Source organism: Rhinolophus ferrumequinum, chromosome 13 (genome assembly GCF_004115265.2).
Source record: "Rhinolophus ferrumequinum isolate MPI-CBG mRhiFer1 chromosome 13, mRhiFer1_v1.p, whole genome shotgun sequence".
Taxonomy (NCBI): Eukaryota; Metazoa; Chordata; class Mammalia; order Chiroptera; family Rhinolophidae; genus Rhinolophus; species Rhinolophus ferrumequinum.
This window is the reverse complement of record NC_046296.1, coordinates 5,411,167-5,432,480: the sequence shown is the minus strand read 5'-3', so window position 1 is coordinate 5,432,480 and position 21,314 is coordinate 5,411,167. Positions and strand designations below refer to the sequence as shown.

The following is a 21,314-nucleotide window of genomic DNA, read 5'->3' as shown; positions in this document are numbered from 1 at the left end:
GGCTGTTCCTCAGGAGACTTTGGGCTGGTAGGAGAGAGGTGTGGGTGCAGGGATGAACATAAATGCAGGGAGGGGGGTCCTAATGAGGTGTCACATGGTCTGGGAGGCCCTCCTGGAGGGGGTGATCGCTGAACTGGGCTTAGAGGAGTAAGTAGGAGTTGGTCAGATAAGGTGGAGGAGAGACTTGGTGTCTCAGGCCATGAAGCCTGAGCAAAGGCAGGTGGGAGTAACTGGGGCCAGAGGCCCAGGTCCCGGGCAGGGATGGGCAGTGGTCATGTTGGAGAGGCCGGCGTGCCAGGTCGAGAGCCACGCCTGATCCTAAAGGCAGCAGGGAGGAGTTATGTGTGCAGGAATGTGTGCACACGTGTGTGTGTGGGAGGGTAGAGTGTGTGTAACCTGTCATGACCTTCCACTAGTACATGAAAATCTCTCCTGTTTTATCATGATATTCATGTGATGTGTTTGCTTTAGAATAAACAGATCTCTTAAAGCACTTGCTGTGAAGGACATTTGGTCTCCAGGATGATAAATCATATTCCTGCTGGGCCATTAAACCCAGTGGTCAGTATCCATTGTCCCTCGGTGTAGGGTCAGCCTGCTCGGTGTAGGTAGCAGGGCAGGACATGGTCAGGCTTAGCTTTTATGTAGTTCGCTTGCTGGCCATGTCCTAGAACGGTATGAGGGGACAAGTGTGATGGGGAAGTTGTTGGAAAGAGTCCGGGCCAAAGACAGGCAGGGTTGTGTGGATGGAGAGTGGTGGCAGCGGTCAGGTGGAAGGCCGGTGAGAGAGAGAGAGACAGAGACAGCAAGCAGAGTGACGGCCCAGCCGCCAGTGTCCCAGGGTGACCCCCGAGGCAGCAGGTGCCCAGAGGACAAGCCAGATGGTCCCAGGGGGGTGGACGGGCTGTGGTGGACCCACAGGAGGGCGTCTGGCCCTCTGAGTGGTGACGTGGGACCATGAAGAGGCTGCTGGGCAGGGCTGTCACTCAGCAGGAGAGGGGTGGAGCTGGGCTGGGCATCCAGGCCTTGCACTTCAGAGCCTGCATGTTTTCATGACCGCGTTGCGCCTTCCTCTCCTGTCACATCTGTCAGGCCCTGGCTGTCTACATGGTGCACAGGTGATCTGCGTGGTGAGAAGAGCTGGCGCCTCCAGCCATCCAGGAGGAACAGCTTGTCCGCTGTGGTCATGCAGACTGAGTGCAGGACTGTCCACACTCCCCAGCCGTAGCCCCCCTGCCGTCACCTCTCCTGAGCTCCTCTGGGACGAGAGGACATGGGGACCCCCAGATGGGCACTGTGAGGGATTTCTGGGCTGTGCTGCATGAGGGGCTGGTACTGACCGAGCTCTGACACCCTCTTGGGCACATCTGTAACAAACTGTGCATGGCTCCTGCTCATGAAGTGTGTTTAAAGTTGTGACCGACACAGTAGAGGTGACCTTAGGCTTGGGAGGTGGGAAGTGGCTCAGAATTTGATGTGTGCAGTAAATGTTAGAATCAGCGTTGTTGGCTTGAATGCATTGCGGCCATGCTAGAAGAAAACGACCTTAGCCAACTGATGGTGTCTCCTGTGACCTCTGCAGGTTTGGCGATACGTCTTTACAAGAAGTTATCAACGTGGAGAGTTTGGTGCGCTTGAATTCCTACTTTGAGCAGTTTAAGGAAGTTTTGCCCGAGGACTGTAAGTATTTCCTCACTTGTGGTAGGTTGTACCTGTTGTGTCATTTTGGGTATTTGAGCCCTTCCTGCCACTCAGGCTGGAGTTTCTCCTATCTGGCTGATTCTCCCACCCACGTCACGTGGGCTCTGTCACACACTGTTTTAGTCACTGATGAGCATTGTAGTCAGGAAGGGCGGGTCCTATGCCCAACATTTTTTTGGCGGGGGACAGTTTCCACTAATGCAAGGCCCCAGGAGACGTTAACATAACCTCTTGACGGAGCCCAGGAGGGAGGCTTCTACAGGAGCAAAAGCAGCCCAGGGGGCCTCTCCAGAGCGGGGCCAGCAGCTCTGGACTGCGGCCCAGACCTGGGAGGCTGCGGGAGCGGCGGCCATGTAGCTTTCAGCCCCTGAGAATTGCTGGTCTGTGAGGCTGAGAAGGTGGCACCCACTGTGTGAATACCCGTGTGTGCTCGGTTCATCTGTGGGCAGGTGTAGCTAAAGGGGCGGCGGGGAAGCCAGGGAGAAGCTACCGTTGGTCTGGGGAGGTGAGATGGTGCTGTCTCACCCAGGAGGCTGGCTCCTCACTTGCCTTCTCGGGGCGCCCACAGCCCCCATCACAGACTGCACCTTCTTTCCGTTTCTTTGTTTCTGCCCCACCCTCTGAGCTGCATGTGCTGGGCACATGTCAGGAGTGTGAAATGATTAGTATAGGAGCCTGTGTCCCCCAGGGTGAGGTTGTGTGGTGCTCACTGTATGTGCAGCTCGACCTCAGAACCCCATGTATTTATTTGGTTTCAGTCTGGGGGTTCAGGCACCATGGCTGTTTTCCTCAGGTGTGACCTTGACACTTCTCTCATTCCCTAATGATCCCGGTGTCTGAACATCCCAGATTTTTTAGGGGAAGCGGTCTGACTGGTCTGCCAGTTTGAAGGGTCCTAGAAGGGTTGGAGATGTCATGGTGGCAGAGGGAGCTGTTGGAGAGGGTGGAAGGATGCCTGCCTGGGTCAGGCCAAGTTCACCTGCAGGACGCTGTGCTTCCCACGCCCCTCAGGGACGGCCAAGCCCCCTCAGTGGCCGACACCCACTGCCCTAAGTGTCCTCCATCTCTGACGGAAGGTTGTGAAGACGAGATGGTTGGCCTCCCTCTCTCTCTCCTCTGATGGTGCCGTGTCTGCCCTCCAGCCCCTTGGTAGAGCTGAAAGGGGAGGAAGCAGGTGCCCTTTGCAGGTGGGACTGGAATGGCAGTGAAAGTGGTTAAGTGCCCACCATGCTGGCCGCCAGGTCCAGGCCCTAAACACACCATCCTTCCTGCTGCAATGACACTAAACTTCCAGCTGTGGCCGGGAATGCCTCCCTTGTCGTTTCCGTGCTGCGAGGGCTCCCTGGACCGAGTCCCTACCTGGCCCCAGCCCGACTCCTGTCCTCCAGGCTTGCCACGGTCCCGGAGCCAGACGTGCCTGCCCGAGCTGCTGCGGTTTCTGGCCCAGAACGTCCACGCCAGGAAGAACAAGAACGTGGACATCCTCTGGCAAGCTGCTGAGGTACGCGGCACGGAGAGGAAACGGGGCTGCTGTGGGCCGGCCGGCGCCAGCCGCAGTAAGAGCAGATGTCCGAGTCTCGGCCGGGCACCAGGGAGCACGTTCCTCCAGGAGGAACGAGGCAAAGTCACTGCGTGTGTCCCCAAACTCAGGCAGATACTGAAAGTCACCTGTGAGTTCATTACTTTCAGGCTGCCTGAATTCTGATAAGCTTGACCCAGAATCTGTCCCCGGGGCCTTTTAATAACCTGGCTGCTGATAGTTGTCACCTTCAGAAGCCTGCGCAGTTGATGGCAGCTAAAGCTTACTGCCTCCTGCGTTTTCTCATGGGTCCAAAGGGAGACCGGGGTGGCCTTTGCAGTCTCTTTAGGCTACATTTATTGTACATTGCAGTTCAATCCCTTTTCCTTGAGGACTCACCCCTGAAACACCTTCTCACAGATTTGCCTGTGGAGCTCTGAGTCTCTGCTCAGAGTCTGGGGCCAGAGCAGTTTCCCAGCACGGCATTCACTCCCCTGATGGGGGTTGGGGTTGACTTGTCTCTGTGGCATAACTGGGACGTCTTTGGTGTTGGGATTCACACACATAGAACCAGGGGCACACGTGGCCCCAGATGGCATCCCAGCTCCTTGCCTGGCCTGAGCACAGGGGAAGGATGGGCACGCAGCCCTCTGCCCTGGGGAAGGAGTTGGCCCTGCCCTGCCCACTGACACCTGGGCCACTGCCCTCATTATGGAGCCCGAGGAGAGGTTAGAGGGCTGTCCCTCCACAGCTTTACAGAGACCTGTGCATACCTTGTTTGGGAAGTGTGGTTGTTTTTCTCTCCCTACGTGATAGAAAAATCATCACCCAGAGCGATGAGGGACCATTCCCTGTCACCAGGTGAAAAAAGCAGTCCATGCAGCCCCGTAGTTTTTGTTCCCAGTGGAGTCCCCAAGGTATAGAAGCATAGCTTCAGGGGTGGACGGGTCTCAGAGACCCTTGGACGCATCAGTTCTCGTATTGTCCACTTGGGATCTGCTGCGGGAGCCAGTGGGTGTGAGGGCAGCCGTGGAAGCCACTCAGGTGCTGGGACCTCCCATCCCCACTTGCCCAGGGCTGCCTCCTTTTCTGGATCTTATTTTTTTTCATTACTGTGTGTGAGCAGGGGGTCCCTAGCCAAACAGAATATCATGAGTCAGGTCCGACACCTCACTTCACAGATGGGGAGACCGGCAGAGCCCGCAGGCTGGTGGCAGCCCCTGGAGACTGGAGCCTGGCGCTGCGGCCTGCCCCCTTGGGCCTTCCTCCTGCAAGCTCCTGTTAGGCCTGGATGGGCCCTCTGTGCATGTGGTACTTCTGGCTTGTGTCACGCATCTGGGTCGTGAACTCTGCAGCCTGTGGAATTCAGTGAGCATGGCCACGGGCACCCTTACTTCGTCGGTTACAATTTTAACAAGTCTGAGTCAAGTCACTCTTCACCTAGCTTAGGGGCTACTTAGGGCATTTTTCTTTCATTTTTACTTTTTTTTGTCCTCAAAAGAAGCCCATCCTCCTCCTGGTGGTCTTGGCTGAGGTTTTTTGGGCATTTCCCATGTTGTCTTTCCTTGGACACAGTGCTCAGACCACACTGTGCTGTCTGCCTGGTGGCATCCTGGGGTGGCTGCCTGTTCGGCTCTGCTGGCCTGAGCAGCAGGTGTGGTGCCGTACTCAGGGCAGTCTGCGGTGGCAGATCTTTCTGGAGTACCCACGTCACTGGAGCCCACCAGGGTCCAGCTTGGATCATTTCTCATTCAACATGTAGTAGTTGGTGCAGGTCCTTATCTGAGGCTCATGGGGCCACATGGTTTGGAATTCACACGTTTCCGTGTTTTAGACGTGACGTGGTGTGGACTTGGTGCACATGTGTGTAGTGTGGTGCACGTCACCCGGTGTAACGTGCACGTACATGATTGAACATCCCCGGAGGAGTCTGGGCAGCACTCTGGAATCAAACTCATTAATACTGATTCACTGAAAAGGAGAACTGTTTATTCAAAATGGGGTTATACCAGCTCCAATCTGGGTGTGCTGCCAAATGAGGTTGCCACAAACTTATCAAAAAAACACCCTTTTGTTGTAGGACTTTCTGGACTTGGGGACTGTGTACCTAGGATTGTACCAGTGGTGCAGAGGAAATGACTCAAAATGTCCTTCCCATGGGGAGAGGGCATGCCCTGAGCTGGCCTTTTCCCAGCCTGAAGGTGGCCCCACCGTGCGAGCCCCTCATAAGTGAGGGAGATGCACTGGCGCCTAACCCTGTGCCAGGACCCTGGGTGTGGTAGGGGACGGTGAAGGGCCTGCGGGGCCCAGTGGTCAGGAGGTGGCCAAAGGCAAGTGGTCTCCTGAGCTCCCACCCATGTGGGTAAGGAGGACTGTGGAGACCTGGGCCTGTGCTATGCCGTCCAGAAAGGCGTGGGCACCTGGCCAGGGGCTGGGCATCCTGTGAACTGCTCTCACCTCCTTGAGGTGGTCTTTGCTGCTCCCAACCCCCATCCTCTGAGGGGCCAGGACCAAAGGGCTGCACGTGACAAGATGGTGTGGGCATAGTTTGGAAGAGGGTAGCGTGTAAGGTCAATGAACAGATGGTGGCACCTCAGAAGGGAAGGGGGTCTGGGCCAAGAACAAGTGTCTTGTGGGAGAAGGAGCAGGAGGGGTGGCTGGGGAGCGAGGCCACCCATGGGCAGTGACTGTTGCCAGCACCAGCTCTGGCAGGACGTGGGGCGGGGAGGGGCCAGGCCCTCTGTCCTCTGTCCCATGCGTTTGGAGGGTGTCTCCACACTGCATGGTCCCCCTGTAAGTGCAGCCTGTTTTCCTGTTGGCAGATCTGCCGCCGTCTCAATGGGGTCCGGTTCACCAGCTGCAAGAGCGCCAAGGACCGCACGGCCATGTCGGTGACGCTGGAGCAGTGCCTGATCCTGCAGCACGAGCACGGCATGGCCCCGCAAGTCTTCACCCAGGCCCTGGAGTGCATGCGCAGGTGAGCCCGCTGCCCGCTGCCCGCCCGCCTGCCCACTGCAGCCCGGCCGGTCCCGCTGCTGCCTCCCGCGCCCCCACCCTCCCTCCGGCACAAGCCCCCTGACCTCGGGGTCACACCCTGGTTTGACTTTGGAAAAATGCACCAGTGTCTTCAAAGTCAAACTGTTGGCGCTGTCCAATTGAGACAGCGTCCTTGTTCAAGTCCAGGGGGCAGTAAGGAGCTCGCAGTCTCTAGAGCAGGACTGCACTGAAACAGGTAGACGGGGCAAGCTCAGGTGTCAGGAAGTGACATGGGGTGGCTCCTGTGCAAGCCGCTTGGCACATGGCCTGCCCCCCAGCCACCGGCCTTGCTGTGGGTGTGAGTTAGGGCCAGCGCTGTCTCAGCAGGCATCTGCTCTTTATATCATACGTATGTCTCCTTTCAAACTTGAGTGACAAGTGCGTCTGCAGGTTGCACGGGTCTGCTCCGCTTTTTCCCCAGCAGCCGACACCATTTGCTTTCATGAGCAAAGTGTCAGATGAGTGTTCTGTGGTGACAGCAGCCTCCCGCCCGCCTGTCCGTGGGCTGTGGTGACCTCACCCTAACCATGTTCTGATTCTGAGGCAGCAGGCGTGTTTGCAGATGAAACCCGGGACTAAAACTGCCTACTGTTGACCGATGCCTTGTTTCAAGCACTGCCGGGGAGCGCCTTACCCCACATACCAAAAGAAAGGATAAGAAACCTGGTTTTCCGTCTCCTTCACTGTAGTCACCAATGCTGTCACAGTCTCGTTTCCAGCAGTCACTCCTCCTGAATGTTCTTTGTCATGTGTCCTCTCACCAAATTCTTTAAAGCGTTCAATTCTCTTATCCTTTCTGTATGTTCCTGCCGTTTGACCTTCTCACAATGATGCACAAAAACCACGCCTGAGCTCCTGCCTCTTGATTCCAGCATTCTGTAAAAATGGAATCGTTTTGTCCGTTTTGTCTTTCCAAGTTCATCTAAACCTCTCTGTCACCTCAGGGCCACCTATTTATGCACTTTGGACAAGTTTACCACCCTCCCTGCCCTCAGCCTCAGGGAAGCAGTGGAGGCTCAGAGACCCCTGTCTGGGGCACCCTTGACTAACGGCCTGTCCTCAAGGAGTCTGTCCCCTTAAGGCTCAGTGTCCCTGGTGCCATGGGGGGTGGCAGGGCCTGGGTTTCCAGCCACATCTGTGCCTTGTTACCTGCGAAGTGGTGAGAGGGACCGCTCTGGTGACATGCAGACCTCAGCCAGCAAAGAAACAAAAAATGTGGAGAGGGAATACCTGTGGTTGTTGGAACAAAAAAAGATGTTAGGATCAGGTCCATTCAGGAGAGCAAACTAAGCCTGCGACATCGCTGGAGGCAAACATGACAAACCTGAAGCTGTCCTACTTCAGTCACATGATGAGAACACAGGGTTCTCTGGAAAAGACAAGAATGCTGGCAAAAATATAAGGCCGCAGAAAAAGAGGAAGACCAGATATGAGATGGATGGACTCCATAAGAGAAGCCAAAGGCTGAGTCTCCAGGAGCTGAGCAGGGCTGTTGGGGACAGGACACTGTGGACGTCACTCATTCACAGGGTCGCCAGGAGTCACAGCCGACTCAGCGGCACGTAGCACACACACACCCTACAGTAGACCAGGCCCTGAGCTAGGTGGACAATTGACCATAGGCCTCTGTCCCGAAGCCACTTTTGGCTTCGGGAACAAATGGGACGAAAACAATAATTCATTCTGACTGCCTGTGAGCACACAGGTCGCAGGAGAACAGGGAGAAAGGGACTCCTTAGAGAGACAGGGACAGCCCCATCTGCTGGCCTGGAGCCCGCTGTGGGGTTGTGGGGTGCACACATGCGCACAGACTAGCATTATAGTTTACAGCACACAAAGCAGCTTTTACTTTTTATCACGTAAGTAATTGATATTCCTTGTAGGAAAATTAGAAAATGCAGGTTGTACCCACACATACACAGCCCCACACACACACCCACACACACCCCACGGGCATGAGTGTGGTTAAGCCACACACTGGTTAACCAGTCCCTGAAGAACATAGAAAACAAAACTCACACGTGCACAAATGTAATTACACATGCAATTTTGCCTGTTGTTTCAGCCTTTTGTCACTTAACTGTCTTGTGAGCACTTTTTCAGGTTAATAAACATAGACCTTCCCGTTGGGAGCACAGCATGATTTATCCCAGGTGCTCACGGACTGTTGGAGCTGCGTGTGGGTGTGGAGTACTTGAGAGGCGCAGTGAACGTCCTGTGCATTCTCCCGCCACACTGCCCCAGTGACTCCCTAGGTTAAAAAGGGTGCGCCTATGCAAGGCCTTTAATCCAAAGTGACAGTCGGCTCCCATAGCTGTCACCCCCCACCCAGGTCCCCACGCCCGGGTCTCCCCCCAAGTGCCTGCTCTCCGCCCTCTGGGTGTTACTGTTCCTGTTACAGTTCTGAGCGCTTCCGAGTATGTTTCCTTCCATTCCCAGCGAGGACCCCCAGGCCCTGAGCAGGGAAGGACCTTCCTCCCCTGGGAACAGGCAGCATCCCCTGGGCCTCCCCTGCCTCCCTGAAACCCCACCCACCTCCCATGATGCTTGTCTTTTTAGTTTCTTATTCATGTTTTTCTGACTTTTCTGAAACCTCTCCAGTGAACATGTGCCACCTTACTAATCGCTTAAGAAGTTACTAAAAACAGAAGCACAGCCCCACCCCATTCCGCCTCTGCCCGCCCCCCCAGAATCCTCGTAGCTCCCGCCCCGGGCACGGCTCACTGCTGCCTTGCCCACCTGACCTTGCGGCTCTCGCCGCCTGCATTTGCTGTAAGGCGACGCTGTTCCTCCCGACTTCCATGTTTTCTGACTGACCCGTGTGGAGAAGACGTGTGTGTTCATAGACTGCAGGCCCGACGGGGCTGGGTCACTAGCCAGTATCTCTGGCTGCTGGGTGGCGAGGACGTGTGGTTCAGCCGAGAGCCCTAAGGAGGCAGCAGTGAATGGTGGCCGTGCCCCTGAGTGGGGGAGTGTGTTTTGGTTCTCTTGCTTTCTCGCTTGCATCTAACCAGATGGGAGAGTCGAGCATGCAGTCTGGGGTATGGGGGCCAGGTCGGTGGGGTCAGGGGCAAAGCTGGTACCCAGGCTGTCCTCCTGGAGGCCCAGGGTGAGCGGTGGCAGTGCTGTGCTAGCGAGTGGTGAACAGCCAACTCTCTTCAATTACGCAAACAACAAGCCTTGATCTGTAGTGCTTGCCAATTTCTGTGGCATAAATACTCTCACTGGGGCCTATTTCAAGCTACCAGTGTGACACCATGGGACACCATGGGAGTGGGGAAAAGATATGTCCACTCGGTCCTTGTGAGCCATCTGAGCTGATTCCAGTTCACTGCTGGTGGTCCCCTCGGTCCCCAATCCGAGGGCTGAAGCAGAGTGTGCCTTCCTAAGAAGCCACAGTGACCACCCCCCCAGGCTGTCCTGGCTGGGGATGTGACCGTCAGTGCTCACAGCATGGAAAGTGGCATATCAGAATGGCATATCCCAGCAGGGCCAGTCCAGGGCTTCCAGCTTCCTCTGGGAAAGCCTGGGAGGACCTCTGACCTGCCTCTCCCAATAGGTCCTCATGGGCTACCCACCGTGTCCCATCACTTCTGATTCTGTGTCACTGTTGCCACTTTGGTGGCCATGCATAGAGGATGAGGTTCCAGAGTCCTACGGTTCTAGCTGCCGTCTCACCTCAGGACATTTCTTCTGGACCAGAAGTGGGGGAAGCCAAAATTTCAATGTGAGTTTGGTTGCATAACATTCTTGGGGACAGTAACATGAAAAGCGGAGCCACCAGTAGCTCACGCCCTGCCACTGCTTAGCCTGAAAGCCAAGGCGAGGCCTGTGCGGGCTCTGCCTCCAGTTGACACTTGAGGTAAATGGTTATTGTCTGAACGGTTAATCAAGAGGCAGCTTTGGCAAGACTGCAGCGGCACGCTGCTCAGACACGTGTGAGAAGGTCAAACTCCCCCTCTCCCCATGGTTCTTCATGTTCAGCTTGCTGTTTGAGGGCCTCGTCTCTGCGGCATGTGAGAGCATGGCGGGCGCATGGCGGTGCGTGTGGCGGCCGAGAGCGTGAACATGGAAAACCATTAGTCAGCCTACATGTGTGTGTTTTCAGTAGACTACAGTATTTTTTCCTTATTTTCACTTCTCTTTCTCTCCTTTTTTCTTGTAACTGTGCTGGTTTTGTTTTGATATTCCTTTTACGTCCTTTTCTGCATCTCATCTTTTCTTTCTGTTGTGGCTTCATTCCATTTTATTTTTTTAATTTTGCCTCTTGGTTCTCCTCTTTTTTCCATATTTTTGATAAAATCCATTGCACGTGTCTCCCTTTTTTCTTTATTCCCTTTCTCTTTTCCTTTTTCCCAAACGTTTTCCTTTTCACAGCATTGGAACACGGGAGGTAGTCACCCAGAAGAACTTGAGCGGCCTGGTACCCATCCGAGACTTAAGGCTAGACCCCAGCCTCCTCTGTTCCATCCCTTTATTAGCGCTGAGCCCCAATTTACTGATTGTGTGGCTCTTTCTGAGCATAGCATACCTGGTGACCAAATTGCGTTGCAAATGAATGTCATTATGAAAAATTAAATAAGTCACAAGAAAAACAAAAGTGCCAGAATATGTCCAGCCACCGCGCACCTAACTGGACAGAAGGAATGTGTCAAAGCGAGGTCTGCCAAGAAATATTCCATGCCTTACAGTTTGACGTTTTGTTGTTCTGAACTGTAAATACCTGCCCAGTTATTTCACCAAGAAGACTTGTTCGTTTACATCCTACAGTTTTTAGTGCTTGTAACATGTTCCTCCAGTGCCCTGTGACTGCATTGTTTAGCTGGCCTGTACCGAATCTCTTCCCTTCTGATGTAAAGCTGTTTACTAATTACCTGTCTCTCTCATGTGCCCCGTTTCCCAGAGAAAGGAATTCTGTCTGAAAAGAATGTGCATACTTGATACTATTCTTTACATGTTCTGCATACCCTTCCTTTCCTTTTGAAGAGCAATGAAAATGATAGGCGCTTTATAAGTGGGTCATCTACATAAGCCTATTTGATAGGACACGTACTTCTGCTTTCATTTCAAAGCGTAGTTCCTTAACTTACGGTAGCAAACAGTTTGCAGCATCATAACATTTCCTTGCCTATGTTTATCATTTCCAAGTTGAGATGACACAAAGCTGTGAATACAGTAGCACATTATACCAAGTCAGGCACATAAAAATAACGCATTGCATGTGACTTTTGAGTTACTCTTTTACATCCTTAAGGATCATTAAACTGATTACAGGGATTAATGCATTTAGTAACAAAAGGCTGTTCAAGTGATATACGTTTATTTTTCTTGAAATAGCATTTTTTCATTTTAAAAACTGCATCTTTAAATTCAGATTAAAGTCCAGACATCTTTTCTCTCTTATGAATCAAATGTCTGTTAATAATGGGAAAAAAAAAAAAAAGTCAAAGAAAAGTGACCAAAAAAAAAAAAAAATGAGGCCTACCTTTTGGGCAGTTGTGCCAAGGGGAGCTGTGAGAGAGAGTTGCTTTGGTTTTTGCTATTATCACTTAATTTTAACAAGGCACTGTCTATAAAATGGGACAGTTTATAACCTTGACATTCACATTTGACAGAAGGGTAGTTGTACACCTGTAAAGGTAACAATAAGGGGGAAATTCCTCAGACCTTGTATCAGAAATACTCAGTGCTTCTCTGTCTTCCAGTTTTGACCTCCAGCTGGTTCCCCATACACTGTATTTTATGAAAGTGGATTTTTTTTTTTTTAACCAGTCTAGAAAAATTTAGGTGAATTCAGAGAAGCTGCCTTTTCCGGGAACTTTACACCCACGTGTGCACAAAAACCCAGCCCACCACAGACTCTGGCCTCTCTTCCCTCTCCACGACTTCCAGAACTTACTCTGGGATTTGTCTGTTCGGTATGAGATCTGGGTCTGGGTTCCAGGAATCACAGAAGCAGTTAGCAGTGAGTGACAAATGCTAGGCTCAGGCTGTAAATTCTAAAGTGGAAGACTGTCCTTCTCACGCGATCGGAGTATGGCAGGGGCCCTGGGGCAGGTGTCACACCTATGGCTGAGTCCAGTCTTCTCACAAGTGCAATGTGGTCACTGTCTTTTCTAGAATGAGTGAGGTGGCTGTTGTGTGACACAGCAGCTGACATCCTTCAGTAGGCTCTCCGAGTGCCAGTGACAGGCAGTGGAGAGGTGTAGAACATGACCCTGGGTGCTAGATGAGGCCCTGTCCAGATTCTTTGAGGAGTGTGTTTACCACTAGCCCTCCTTCAAACTAAGGCACAAACATCAGCCCTGTAAGACCCTTTCGTTTACTTTATATAAAGGATGGAAAAGACCACAGATGCGCTTAGTCCCCGCCCACAGCTCCCCAATCACTGCAATGGGTAAAGCGCTCCTAAGGCCCTGTGGTGGTGACACGTGCTTGTGCCCACCTCCAGGCGGGCAGAGGCCATGCACAGGTGAGGGGTCCCTTCTGACTGCAGACAGCATGCCCTCTTCTTCCTGGGGCCCGTGGGTGCATCTGTGACACTGTCCAGAAACTCCCTGAGGGCCCATCACCCAGCAAAGGGAGGCCATGCCCCCTGGAGGAGCCCCTCCAGGGGGCCTGATGGACACCAGAGGCTGCCCCCCAGCTGTCATGCTGCCCACCAGGCCTTCCTGCCTCGTGTAGGTTTGGCTGCTCGGTTGACGGGAAATGGATGGGAGGGAGGGAGGGTAGGTGTTTTGGTTTTCTCTTCAGGGACCAGGTCAAAAGGCAACGCATTGTAACTTTACAGGGTCAGCACAAGGAAAGACTCCATCAGCCTAGGCTGTGGGTTGTTGGTGTGTTTTTTTGTAGAATATCTGAGAAAAGAGACTCTGTATGCATACCCTCTGTGCTAAGCTTTAATGTCACTAAGGCCTTTTACCCGTTAAATCAGGCTAAATGTGTATGTAGAATCTTTTCTGCTTTAGTGAGAAATAGGCAGGATGAAACAAAGAGGAGAAGATGACTCAGGAAAGGGGAATTGCTGAGATTTGGTGATGGTTTTCAAGCTGCTTCTCGGTTGGTGTGAGCACTGAGACCTGGTCGCAGGCAGCCACTCTGTACTCTCAGGGTCACTAAGCACCGATGTTCAGATGGGTTCTAAAGTGGGCGATCCCCACATGAAAGGGAAAACCAGAGGCGTCCCTAAAATGAGTTGTCATTCGGGTTTTCATTCTGATTTTTTCATTTAAAAAATGGATGTCCTCAAAAAGAAATAATTTATGGTATAATGTATTCAGCCAGTTAAAGCAGTAATTAGCTTCTTCAACACGTAAATAAAAGATAATGTTTATGTTCACACATTATTCTTTGCTCCTCAAAGCAGTTTGGCATTTGCTCGTGATTGATGGTTTCTGAGAAGTACACACACTTCTGTGTAAATAGAGAAGCCATATCTGACAGAGTCCGATAATGTGAGAGTTTGCAAAGATTAAATGAGATGAACTGTGCATAGAACTAGAGCTTCTGCTTTAAGTGGAAATATATTTTTATTTGATTACTGGATGTGAGCAAACACTAGGGCTCCTTGCACGTGAGGCCTAGTGTTCCGCTCAGATGACCCGCGTCTTGCTGAAGCCTGAGGCCTGATTACAGGGAAGCACATTGGAGTCACTAAATTACTTAATAACAAGCAGGTGGATACGTTTCTGAGCTACCTGAGCTTACCTTTTAAATAAAATTGCTGTCTTACCAAAAATATTTTACATGTTCTTGAAAATGAGACTGTCATTTTCACTTTAAAAGACTCGAGCACTTGCCACTGATACATTTTTTAAAATGCATGACATAATGGTGTTCATATGATTGGAAATATTTTTTTTAAATCACTGTTTCTTGGTAACGGAAAATTTTACATCTCAGAAGGGGTATTTTGTACTGAATTTGATAACTAGTTGATGTAATTGCAAGTCTCAGAATATTATAAAAATATAAAGTTAGACTATGCTATAGGAAGTCATTTATATTCAGAATCGCTTTTGCCTATTAATTTGTGGTCTACAATGGAACCCTTCCCAGAGAACTCCCCTGATGCTTCGTTGGGGAACGGGAGGCCTGCCTCACCCCTCATCCTCCTGCTCCATGTTTGGTTTGCCCACTGGGTTGCCATGACAACCCCCCATCAAATGTAGCTGGAGCCGATTGCCAGCAGCAGGCTGTCTAGGGAAGGGCACTGGTGGGCTCAGTGGCACTCTTCTGAGAGGCGACCACAATAAGGGCAGCCCGCCTGGAAAAAGCATCTGGCTGCCACCAGGACACTTCAGTGGGGGTCACTCCTTCACGACGCTCCAGCCCTGATACTCGTGCAGACCCACGGTGCAGCCGTCGCCTGGGCCCTGGATTGCTTTGTACCTGCCCAGGAGACAGCATGTTAGAGCTGCCTTCTCAGCCAGATGGCTTTGCCCCATATTGAATTCTGCAAGGAAAATCAGCATTTTGAATTTGAGGTGATTCTATGTTGCTAACATAGAAAAACACAGCTCTCTTAAGGCTTGGGTAAGAGTCCACTATTTATTTTCCCATTTAATTCGCCGTGTATCAGAAGCTCTGAACCACTAGTTATGCCAGACTCTCAGACAACTACACGTGAAATACATGAAACCATTAACTTAAATAAAAAGTTTGCTTCCACTTAGATACAGTGCTGCTTTTGGAAACGCAGGACTCGCAGTCCCATTGCGCATGTGTCCATCTCTGTGCTTCTTAACAGCCTTGTTCAGAAACCCACCATCCTATGTGTGTATTGTTGTAAATAGTCCGGCACCCATTTAAATGAATCAAGCTTTTTTTTTTTTTTTTTAATGCTATGAGAATAATCAGTTCATTTCATCTTAGTTTAAGTCTTTTCTTTTTTCCTTTTTTACTGCTGTCACTTCTTGTGCTTGTTTTTTCCCCAGTGAGGGTTGTCGAAGAGAAAATACAATGAAGAATGTTGGAAGTCGCAAATATGCGTTTAATTCCCTGCAGCTGAAGGCTTTCCCCAGGCATTACAGGCCTCCCGAAGGGACTTACGGCAAGGTCGAAACGTGAACACACGGTGTCCTCTAATTAGCTGTCACATAACAATGTGGGTACCCTCTAGTGTCATATAGGAATTCTTCAAGAAGATCTGAAGGATTGGATTTTATTTTTGTGTTTTTAAAAACTCTTCCACTAAAGAGCCTATGAAGCATGCCCTCGCACCTCCCCCTGCTCCCCCCGACCCCCACCCCCACCTTGGAATCAGTAGCAGGTGACATTTGGCTCGATAGTGTGAATAGTAATGACAGTCCATTTAAACACCCTGCGGCCAGAAGCGCACAGATCCCATCTGTAGTCACGTGTCCCAATCAAACTAGGTTTTTCTGAAATGCTACAAGACTTTTTTAAATGCCCACTTAGGCGCTGCTCACCTAACTTATTTTTCTACTGAGTAACTCAATTGAGCATTGAATTACTATCTACTTTTTAAAACTCCGAATGTAAAACAGTAAATAGTAAACAACTGCATCCTGGGCAGACCCGTAAATGTTCAATGCTGCCAAGATTTGGGGAAAGAAGCTAGCTGGCTCGTGCAGTGAGGGCAGGTGGTTCTAACAAATGTCCTGTCTGTAACAGTACAGGGGACACCAGAAGTTGAAGTAAAGGTTGAGGCATCAGCCTGAGATAAGACTATGAGAAGATCACACCTGCAAAGCCCCTTGCCCAAGTGGGGGCCATGTCTGTCCCTTACGAGTTATAGAACAGGGTGTCTGCTTGAGAATGTGAAGCCAGCTGCCTCCTGTTCTCCTAAGCCCCACATCCAGTCCCTCCATGCCCAACGGGGCGGCTCCCCGTCTTCTCTGGATGTTGAGTTACAGTACCCAGGACCTGCATGTTGTATGGCCAGTGCCTGTCACCACACTGGGGGTTTGTGTGTGTAGATGGTGGAAGCCTAAAGCTTTTCAGAACAGACGTCCTTTTGTGGGTTTCCCAGTTTATTGTCTTGTAAAAGACAATATGATCATGTTTGAATGTCTGATGAAAGTGTCTTTTAAGTTTGCAATAATTGTTACTATCCTCTTCTCATTCTGTTCTGTAAGGTGACTATTGAGAAAGTTGAAATTAGCTTCCTAAAATGAGATTTTGAAAAGGATTAATTTAGGGATTTCATAGAAAATTATGTCTCATCATCTATTATAGATGATGAGTCTTATCTGCACATAGCAGAGTTTTTTTCTTAGTTTATGTGTCCTATCAATTTTGTTTATCATGGTGATGATGTTTACATGTTATTTAAAAGGCTGTAAAAGAAATACATGTGGCACATACTCGTGATGCTGATCTAATGATTGGTGACCCTTAGGAAATGCCTGTATTCTTTGGGGTCCTTTAGAAATGCCACTTGGAAACGTAACAAATGTGGGTCTGGGGAGCTGAGGCACAGGCCACCCCACGGCAGGGACACAGAGCGGGTGAGCAGCAGGGTGGAACTGGGTGACGTTCCAGACCCCGTCCTACTCAGAAGTCACTGCACAGAGCGTGCTGTCTCCTGATGCCCGATGGTGAAGTGTGAACTGGTGTGGATGACGCATTTGTGAGGGATGTACAGCTCACTGTCCCTTCTGTCGCAGCTGGGGTCACTGGAGGGTGACGGCAGAGAAACCTGTCCACCAAACCCACTGCAGAGGTGGCAGTCACTGGTGTCAAGTGCTCCTGTTTCGCCAATCCCTGTTCAAAGACAGTTTCCAATATGGTGGATTCAGCCTTTCACCTCTCCACCATTTCATTTTTATTTGTACTTTTTTTAGTATCCCTTATATCTCCATCTTTTCTCATTTTTAACATCACTACCTTTAAATATATTCCCTTGTCTTTTTAAATTAAATGTCACCCGTATTGTTTTCAGAATTTTTTTTTTTTTTGGTCTGAGGAACAGTAAATGCTTGCATTTATCCAAAGGGAATATAAAACATGTTGAGTCAAGTGTTAGCAGTTTTGCATGTAACACCTTTCTGTGGATTATGTTCCCGATTTTGGCTTCATGTTTGGATCACCACACAACTCTAAGACGTGGCTAATTATGTAGAATATATTCAGGTTTCAGTGTCGTGAGCCTTGCAGCCGGGCTCCCGTGGGGCAGGTCTCACAGGGCATCACCCACTCCTCACACTTGCTGACTGAGGCATGGTGGTGGCCAGCAGCTCCTCAGGTCACGTGAGAGCTTTGAGTTTTCCTTGTACAAAGAAGTGGTTTTATAGGTTACCGTAAAATAGGGGTTCCGTCCAGGGTTCCATATAAGGCCCCCAATGAGACACTGAAATCCCGGGGTGTGCTGTGGGTTCTGTCAAGGCATTCAGCACAGTGGCCCCTGGTTTCCTTGAAAATGTATAAATACTGTATAATAGTTTTGTCCTACGCAATTGTATCTGCCAAACTTAGTGCTCTAAGGTACTTTTATTTATTTGTTTTGGGCAGTATTAATATATATATAAACATGCAGTTACTGTTTTATATATTCTTAGCTCATTGAAAGCTATGTATGCTGTAAATGTGCTCGTCTTTAGAATGACGAATAATAAATAACTGACAAGAACATTAAACTTGGTCTTGCCTGATTCATTCCGTTGCATTAGGAGGGCGAGTTCTGTGGCCGCCATCTGACTGGAGGATCGTTAATTGGCCCTGCGTTGAGTGCTTGGGTGTTGGTAAACATGGGTCCACGAGACTTTTGATTTTTTCACTTAATTTGAAGCAGAAGGGCAGCAGGGTGTGGGATTAAGAGCATGGAAGTCTGATGCAGACAGACCCAGGTCCCCATCCCGTTCTGCCACTCCCTGGCTGGTGACTCTGAGCAAGCTGCTTGTCCTCTCTTTCCTCGTGTGCAGAGTATGGACACAACGGTACATTCTTCAAAGGGGTTACGTGTTCATGTCAGCTGTTGTGGCTGTCCCGTGTCCATAAATATGCATCACGTCTGCTCTGTGGCTCTCGTCACCTGCTGTATGACTTGCAAAATGTAATTCCATTAATGGTTTGTTATAACCAGGACTGCACCTTGCACTCGTGCCCAGTGATGTCCCCTGGATAAACTGCTGGCAGTAGAAATGCACAATGAAAGGATAATTTAAGTGTTTTAAAATTTTTGAATTTTTCAGATAGGCATACCTTGGAGATACTGTGGGTTCGGTTCCAGGCCACCATAATAAAGTGAACAGTGCAATAAAGCGAGTCCCACGAATTTTTGGTTTCCCGATGCACATAGAAGTTATGTTTACACTCTACTGTATTCCTTTTAAGTGTGCAGTAGCATTATGTGTAAAAAAACAATGTATATCCCTTAATTACAAATTACTTTATTGTGAAAGAATGCTGTTGCCTGAGCCTTCGGCGAGTTGTCTTTTTGCAGGTGGAGGGTCTTACTTTCAGTTTGTAAAAAGCACAGTATCTGCAAAGCACGGTAAAACCAGGTCTGCCCGTTACCCAGGAAGTTAGGCTACCTCCATGCAATGACGGGCCACACTGGCCTGTGCCTCCCTGGGTAGGCTGTTCTGTGCTAAGATTGGGCACATGGGTAATAACTTTCCTATTTGCATGGCAGCCATCAATACCCGAGCTGTGAGAGATTCCTGAGAGGGGGGTCAGAATAGCCACACTTCACATGCCCCCTCGGCCTCAGCATCGTCATTGCTGTGATGCCTTCATGCCCCAGGCTCCTGGTGGGCCTTTCTGGCCAGTCCAGGAAGGTCTGCATTCAAATACAGGCCTTTATGGTGCTGTCACTCTGTTGTACCATTTAACAGACAAAAAAAAAAGCTGAGACAGGTTAGAGAATAGGAAGCTTGTTTCCACAATGAGAAAGAAGGTACCGTGTTTCCCTGAAAATAAGACCCAGCCGGACCATCAGCTCTAATGCGTCTTTTGGAGCAAAATTAATATATGACCCGGTCTTATGTTAGATTATATTTCATATTAAAGACCGGGTCATATATTAATTTTTGCTCCAAAAGACGCATTAGAGCTGATGGTCCGGCTAGCTCTTTTCAGGGAAACACGGTAGGTGCGGGAGCACAGAGCACGTCATTGCTTCTTCCTCCTTGCTGCTTCTACTTGCCCTCCCTTGGCTCCTGTGGCCTTCCCAGGTTTCTGTCCGTAAGTCTTCTCACTTTGGCTGCTCTTTCTGAAGCCTTACCCATTCCCACAGAATAAATTACCACTTACTGGCTAATGCCTCCCAAATTTCTAGGTCCATCCCAGACTTTCCAGGTCCAGATCCATCTACACATCCAACCACATCTCAGTCATTCTACTTGGGCGTGTGAAACACAGCACGTCAACACTGACTCCTGCATCCCCTCTCCTCCCAGCTGGCTGAGCCTTTCTGATAAGTGACCCCACCGCCCACCCTGGGCTCATCTCCCTTCCCCAGCACATCTCATCAGCCACAAAAATGTCTCTTCTACCCATCCTGTCACGCTATCCACACACTTCCAGCCCGGGGCCGTGTCCCCTCTGATGGACCACCTGCCACCCCTCCCCTCCTCAGCCTTCTCATGCCCCTTTCAAGGCCATCTCAGGCACGCCCTCCTTAATGGTGATTTCTCTCCACAGAATGAGTTGGCCCTTCTAGAACAATCTTTTCCCTTCTTCATTTTTGAATGTATGTTTTATACCACATCCCATTGTACATCCCATTGACCACGTCACTTACCATTTACTTTGTCCGGCATGTTACTGTGTGTTCCCAACAGCAAGTGTAATGCCTGCTGCAAAGGAGCTACTCAGAGAAGTTTACTGAATGAAGATGGATGATTTATTCTGGTGGTCAACTGAAACCTTTCCTGTTTCAGCACCAGATGGTGTTGCTTTTCTCCGTATATAACCCGTTAACAGTGGTCCCCGCCTTATCCGAGGTTTCATTTTCCATGGTTTTAGTTACCCACGATCAACATATCACCACAAAGGCGGGGACAGCACAATAAGATACTTTGAGAGTCCACACGCACATAACTTTTACTGCAGTAGATGGTTATAATTGTCCTCTTTTATAATTGTTGTTACTCTCTTACTGTGCCTATAAATTAAATTTTATCATAGGTATATATGTGTAGGAAAAAACCTATGCAGTTCTAGGCATGCATTAGGGGTCTTGGAATGTGTCCCCCATGGGTGGGAGGGGCTACTGTATTTGAAACACACCACAAGGAGCCAGATTCAATAGGCTCAAAGGAGAAGGTCAACTTAAGAGCAGGGCATAGCAAGCACCAGGAGGGTGGTTTTCTCTCGGGGGGTGAGCAGGAGGGTCTCTGAGAAAAATCAGGCATTACAGGGGGTTCGCTCAATGTTCTGTTGACCTAGATGGTAGTTACGTAATGATTTATTTATTGTAATTAGTTAACACAATAGAAACATCCTATGTACTTTTCTGTATGTCTGTTATATTTCATAATAAAATTATAAAACGTTAACCCATTATTCAATGAACAACCTGAAAAGAAAATTAAGAAAACAATTCCGGGGAGAGGGGAGTGGTAGATGAGGGTAAACGGGGTCAAACATATGGTGGTGAAAGGAGAACTGACTCTGGATGGTGAACACAATGTGATACTTAGATGATGTGTTACAGAATTGTACACTTGAAACCTATGTAACTTTACTATTATCACCCCAATAAATTTTAATTTAAAAAAAACAATTCCATTTATAACAACATAAAAAAGGATGAGCTACTTAGGAATAAACTTAACCAAGGATGCAAAAGGCTTGTAGACTGAAAACTATAAAATGTTACTGTACAAAACTATAAAATTAAAGACACCAGTAGATGGAAAGACATCCGTGTGTATGGATTGGAAGACGTTAGTGTTAAGATGTGGACAGTCTCCAGAGTGAGTTACAGATTCCATGTACTCCCTATCAGAAAAAAGTGCATCCTAAAATTCATATGGAATCTCAAGGAACCAAAATAATCTTGAAAAACAACAAAGTTGGAGTTCTCACTTGTTCTAATTTCAAAAGCTACAGTAATCCAAACAGTGTGGCACTGGCATAAAGAGATAAT

The 21,314-nt window shown here is 49.5% G+C and overlaps 1 protein-coding gene across 20 annotated transcripts in view; it reads left to right on the top strand.

The window, feature by feature from the left end:
* INPP4A (inositol polyphosphate-4-phosphatase type I A) overlaps window positions 1–15,577 on the top strand; it is a 106,461-nt gene extending 90,884 nt beyond the window's left edge. For 12 of the 20 annotated variants that reach the window (XM_033125276.1, XM_033125277.1, XM_033125282.1 and 9 more), the window contains 4 exons: window positions 1,583–1,680; window positions 3,090–3,202; window positions 6,043–6,197; window positions 10,634–15,577. In XM_033125276.1, coding sequence (XP_032981167.1) covers window positions 1,583–1,680; window positions 3,090–3,202; window positions 6,043–6,197; window positions 10,634–10,814 — 547 coding nt within the window. In that variant the 3' untranslated portion in view covers window positions 10,815–15,577. Of the gene's footprint in view, window positions 1–1,092; window positions 1,552–1,582; window positions 1,681–3,089; window positions 3,203–6,042; window positions 6,198–10,633 lie in introns of those variants that run through there. The other 8 variants (XM_033125281.1, XM_033125283.1, XM_033125293.1 and 5 more) reach the window with 2 other exon arrangements.
* Window positions 15,578–21,314: the final 5,737 nt, after the last annotated feature.